This window comes from Sapajus apella, unplaced genomic scaffold, assembly GCF_009761245.1.
Source record: "Sapajus apella isolate SASKATOON/1434 unplaced genomic scaffold, GSC_monkey_1.0 scaffold218, whole genome shotgun sequence".
Taxonomy (NCBI): domain Eukaryota; kingdom Metazoa; phylum Chordata; class Mammalia; order Primates; family Cebidae; genus Sapajus; species Sapajus apella.
Genome location: NW_022437158.1, coordinates 285,594 through 291,082, shown reverse-complemented (window position 1 = coordinate 291,082; position 5,489 = coordinate 285,594). Strand labels below are relative to the sequence as shown.

Below are 5,489 nucleotides of genomic sequence, written 5' to 3'. Positions count from 1 at the left end.
GAAAGAAAGAAGAAAGAAAGAAGAAAGAAAAGAAAGAAAGAAAGAAAGAAAGAAAGAAAAGAAAAAAAATTTAAAAACAAATAGAATTCAGCACCAGCTGGCACCTGGCAAGCACTCCAGCAGGAGATAAATGCCCTTTTCCTCTCCATTCCAGCCTCCTCAGCTGCTCTGAGATTCGTGTGTTTGCAGCTAAAATCACTGCCTATCGGCTGGGCACAGTGGCTCACGCCTGTAATCCCAGCACTTTGGGAGGCCGAGGCAGGCAGATCACAAGGTCAAGAGTTCGAGACCATCCTGACCAACATGGTATAAAACCCCGACTTTACTAAAAACACAAAAATTAGCTAAGTGTGGTGGCATGCGCCTGTAACCCCAGCTACTCAGGAGGCTGAGGCAGGAGAATTACATGAACCCGGGAGGTTGAGGTCGCAGTGAGATCGCGCCACTGCACTCCAGCCTGAGCACCAGAGTGAGACACTGTCTCAAAAAAAAAAAAAAAGAAATCACTGCCTGTCTTCACTGGATAATGCGTGTTTGGGTGAAAAGATGGAGTGAAGAAGGGAACATGACCACACAGCTTTAAAGCTGACAGTTATCAACTGTACTTTTATTTATAAGACCCAGAGATAAACAGTATAAATTGAATAGTGTCAGGAAAGAATACACGCTCCCACAAAATAAAGTTAAAACTGACCTCACCCCATGCACATTATGCAAGGCAGTTATCACCGAGCCTCCCTAATTTCCAAACTAAGTCATCTTCCATCAGGTGCTCCGTAACCAGTTAAATGCCTGCAAAGACAGCAGGCACAGTGGCTCACGCCTGTCATCCCAACATTCTGGCAGGCCAAAGGGGACAGATCATCTGAGGTCAGGAGATCAAGCCCATCCTGGCCAACACAGTGAAACCCGTCTCTATTGAAAATATAAAAATTAGCAGGGCGTGCTGCTGGCTTCCTGTAATCCCAGCTACACGGGAAGCTGAGGCAGGGAGAACTGCCTCAACCCGGGAGACAGAGGTTGCAGTGAGCCAAGATCGTACCCCTACACTCCAGCCTGGGCAATAGAGCGAGACTCCCGTTACCGGCGGGGGGGGGGGGGGGGGCCCTGTAAAGAAAATAATTGTACATCCCTGTATGTGAACAAGACTGCAAACTGCCCAAAAGCATCAACTCTCCATTTGCTCCTCAGGAAACAACTCCACTCTCCCCGCAGCCCACTGCTCCCTACACTGAGAGGCACGGGTCCCAACTTCACCATCAGCAGCAGCCTGGCCATTGACATGCAAGCGGAATCCCTGCTTAGGGCCCTCCAGAAGGAATTTTCAATAAGCAACTGGCCTGGAAGCACCTTTTCTACTCGTGTAAGTCGCCCTTTTCTCCAGCCTTGATGACAGCACCTGTAGCTGCAGGAGCCACCTGCCCGCCCCAGCAGAGTAGCAAGAGTTGCAGTAGCCACAAGTCCAAGACAGCAAGCTGCAGCTACAGGACCACCTGCCCCGGGAGAGTAGCTGGAGCTACAGGACCACCTGCCCCGGGAGAGTAGCTGGAGCTACAGGACCACCTGCCCCGGGAGAGTAGCTGGAGCTACAGGACCACCTGCCCTGGGAGAGCAGCTGGAGCTACAGGAGCCGCCCAACCCAGGAGAACATCTGAAGGGGAGACTGGGCACAGGACAGAAGAGAGGAGTGGTGGGGCCTAAGAACGCCACCACAATGCCGTAGCAGTGCTGCGCCATGTGCCCCCAGGCTCCTTGCTCATCAGCACCAGTGCTGTTTTGTTTCTGTCATATGCAGCAGAACTGAATACCGACAGTTTTATGCCAACAATCTGGCCAAACTCCCTGTTGACTTCCGAATAAAAATCAACAATATCGAAACATCAATGTTCAAAAATTTGGAAAAATTAACACACTTCACCAAATCACGCCAATAAATCCACACTGATGCTGACCAAAGAGCCAAGGGGGAAACTACAGGTCTTACCTGGTACCTGAAAGGAACTGACACACAGGCCCCAAGAAGGTTTCTCCAAACTCCCTACTCCAGCTCCCCACTCTGTCTCTAAAAATCCAGACTAGTCCTGAGGACTTCTACACCCAGTCCACATGGGTATGGAAACAGGTCACGAGCTGGTGGCCATGGACTGGGCCCGGCTCATACACGCCCAGTGCTCAAGTATCTGTTCTCATCTGAATCAGGTGCCAACATCTAAAATTCTCATGACTTTCTCCTTAAACCCCACCGGCTGGCAACCATGGGTCTACCACCGGACATACTCGGGCCACCTCTCAAGGACAAGAACAGGCTTGGCCCTGTGCCATATGAGTACAGGGCCCCAACACTCTCCAAGATGCACCCAAGTTTCCAAACCTCACAAAAGCACATACGACCATTTTGCTCCAGAAAGCATCCCAAATCCTCCACAGACACCAAAAAGTGCTCTCTACACTGAGAGACATCTGGATAAATACAAAGGTTGAACTTTCAACCAGTTGAACATGGCAAGGCTAAAGCCCTTGCAAGTGGCCACAGCTCTGTATGATCTCATCGGCAGCCCTGCAGACAACAAAGACGGCACTATGGGGGGACAGACCTTCGTCATCAGTCAGGGATGTGCTGGCTTTTCTTTTCCTTCCAGACATTCCTGAATCCTGAAAGGAAGAAAAACCACCAGCATGAGATCCAAACACTGAGAATGGGAAACCAAGGCAGAAGAGTCCAGGGGACAGCGGGGAGCCCTGGGGCAAGCTTGCTGGGCTGCCCTCAGCCTCCATTTGGGGTCGGGCGGGGCAGGGCAGTGGTGGTGCGAGGATATGATGGATGCTCACTGTGTTCAGCTGTCCCTGCCAAAGTAACACCCCACATGAGACTAAGGCTAAAACACACCAGTTTATTTTCAAAGTAGGCTGAGTCTATAATGAAAGGGAGTAATAGTCACAGCCTACAAATTCCTCCACGTAAGAAGGAAAAGGCCCACCCTACTGGAGCGGCTTCCACTCCTCACACAGCACAGTAACAAACCCAAACTTACCAGAGAACTTTCCTGGAATGCATCAAAACCCTTGGGTCTCAGTTCTTTCCCTAGAGAGACAAGGAACACAGTTAGTTTCCGAGGCTCCCCAAGCTTGCCCAGGGCATCTCTGCTTTCCAGGCAGGGCCCCTGCTGCTTCCACCCACGTGCAGGGAAAGGAGGGACACGTAAGTTTCGCCTCCTCCTCCTCGTGACGCAGGGCAGTGGTTTTTACTAACTTGTGGCTCTATGACCTTCAGCAGCAGCCACTTCTCAGCCTCAGTTTCCTCACTGATAACAGGGAAGCACAATGCCCACCCTCCCAGGGGTATCCTCAGAGGCAAATGAAATAGGAATGCTGCCACCATTGGTGCCGGACAGGTCCTAAATGGAGTGGCATATAATAAGTGGAGGCAGCTGCCAAAGAACTATCAAAGGAAGGGTGACAGGGAGGTGTCACACAGCCCGACGCCCAGGGGTCCTCCTGCATGGCAAACGCCTCAGTGAACTCCCCACTCACTCTCCAGGGACTCAACTCCAGTTCTGTGTCCCAGAGTTTATCAACCTGACTCTCACTAACACATCTCAAAAGCACTGAAGCATAAAACTAGGATGGCCACACAAAGAGAAATGTATCAATCAGGCAGCTGGCCGATGAGCAAATGTCCTGTGAGAAGCCACAGCGCCAGGAGACTGCCTGCTGAGAACAGAATCTGAACAAAGTACCACCCAAGCAGTGGTGCGGCTTTTTTGTTTTTTAATCATACCTCTCCTGGAAACTTTCTGTAAATTTAAGGCCTTCTTCCTTTTTTCTTCTAATTCAACTTGGAGTTTTATTTCCACAACCTAAATGCAAAGAATTAAATGAATAAGCATGTTACTAAGGATAGGAATTACAGAGGTTCTGCACAGGAAACACTAAAACACGTACGCCGGGTTGAATAAGTGTTTTCCAGCCGCAACAGCCCAGTGCTTTCTCATTTATTTCATTCTAATACATCCTGCCCAGGTTCTACTAGGTGGTGAGATAAGAATTAAAATTTCAGGGAAGGAAACAGAGAGCCAACAGCCGCTCTAGAAGTAGCCACGTGTGGTGACTCACACTAACCCTGGAACGACAACCCCAAGAGCCCCTCCAAGGCAGGAAGCACTTCCGAGTGCGGCCACAGCTGAGGTCCATCTCTGTGCAAGACAGACAGAGGCACGTGCTGCCATTCAAAGGCCAGTGAGCAAAAGCCCAGGAAAGTGCACACACTGCTGGGTCTTTCGGTGCCCGAAAGCCTCCTCAGCGAGGAGCCCGAGGTCCAGCCTCGGGAAGTGGCCTCGCCAGCCCCAACAGGCTGATTCTTATGACCCCATGACAACTGCAGCACTCGCCTGTTCAATATTCGACCAAAAGCATTCTATCTCCCGGGCCGTGGAGGCGGCTATCCGCCTCAGTCGGCTCTGCTCTTCCTTCTTCCCTCTTTCTTCACGGAGCTGTTTCTCCTCATGATGGCGCACCACAGTTCTAACAAGCTGGTGAATAAAAGTACAAGAATTGTCATGCTGGAAAAAAAGGGATACCTTATGTAACTTTTTTTACATCTTTTCAGGCTAAAATTACATACAACTCACTGTCAGACACATCCTCATATGCTCTCAGGGTACATTAGGAGAAACAAGAGTACAAGCAAAACCCATCAACCATTTTGCTTGACTTTTCCCGAAAGTGGTTTTTTCCCACTAAATACACATATTTTTCTCAAAACTAAAATATCATATTGTGCTACAATCTTCCTTCCCCATGTAATAGATGATTAACATCTCTTTATTCAATAAACACGGATCGGGATCTCAATTCATGAATGGTACACCAGATATAAAAATTACTGGGCTGAGATAATTCACATTTTAAGGCTTTTGCTTTAAATTGCCAAACTGCTTTCCGAAGTGCAGACACTTCACATACCCACCAACAGAACCTCAAATGAGTGGTGAGAATTCAGATGAGAAAGCCTCTGGAGCCCTGAGAACACAATGGTTGTCGCCCCTGTGCCCGCTCTAGGGACGGAAATGCACTCAGATGCCGCAAGGACTCTGCACGCAGGCCGTGCTCCCACTCAGCCTCCACCGTAGATCTGGGCTCCTGTCGTCCACGCAGGCCCTGATCAGGGTCGGCTGCTCTGAGGCCTCCCCCATCTGCCCCAGGAGAGGCAGAAGGCACAGGGAAGGGCAGGTCTGGCGGCAGGTGCATTACTTGGCTGTTGAGAAGCAGCCCCGGCCCGTGCCCTGTAGATGCTGCACTGCTCTTCAGTCAACCCCACCAGCTCCCACTCCAGCCTATCAGCCAGCCCCAACCCATCCAGCCCGGCATCCATGTGTCCAGCCTGGCGTCTACACGTCCAGCCTCCTGCCCTGTCCAGCCCTGGTCTACATGTCCAGCCTGGCATCTACACGTCCAGCCTCCCGCCCTGTCCAGCCCTGTCTATGTGTCCA

The 5,489-nt window shown here is 50.6% G+C and overlaps 1 protein-coding gene across 12 annotated transcripts in view; it reads right to left on the bottom strand.

Moving 5' to 3' along the window:
- The window catches only part of EP400 (E1A binding protein p400), a 128,388-nt gene that overhangs the window by 86,998 nt on the left and 35,901 nt on the right, over window positions 1-5,489 (bottom strand). For all 12 annotated transcript variants that reach the window (XM_032270874.1, XM_032270875.1, XM_032270882.1 and 9 more), the window contains 4 exons: window positions 4,389-4,529; window positions 3,779-3,857; window positions 3,033-3,082; window positions 2,595-2,652 (listed from right to left, as the gene is read on the bottom strand). In XM_032270874.1, coding sequence (XP_032126765.1) covers window positions 2,595-2,652; window positions 3,033-3,082; window positions 3,779-3,857; window positions 4,389-4,529 — 328 coding nt within the window. The remainder of the gene's footprint in view (window positions 1-2,594; window positions 2,653-3,032; window positions 3,083-3,778; window positions 3,858-4,388; window positions 4,530-5,489) is intronic.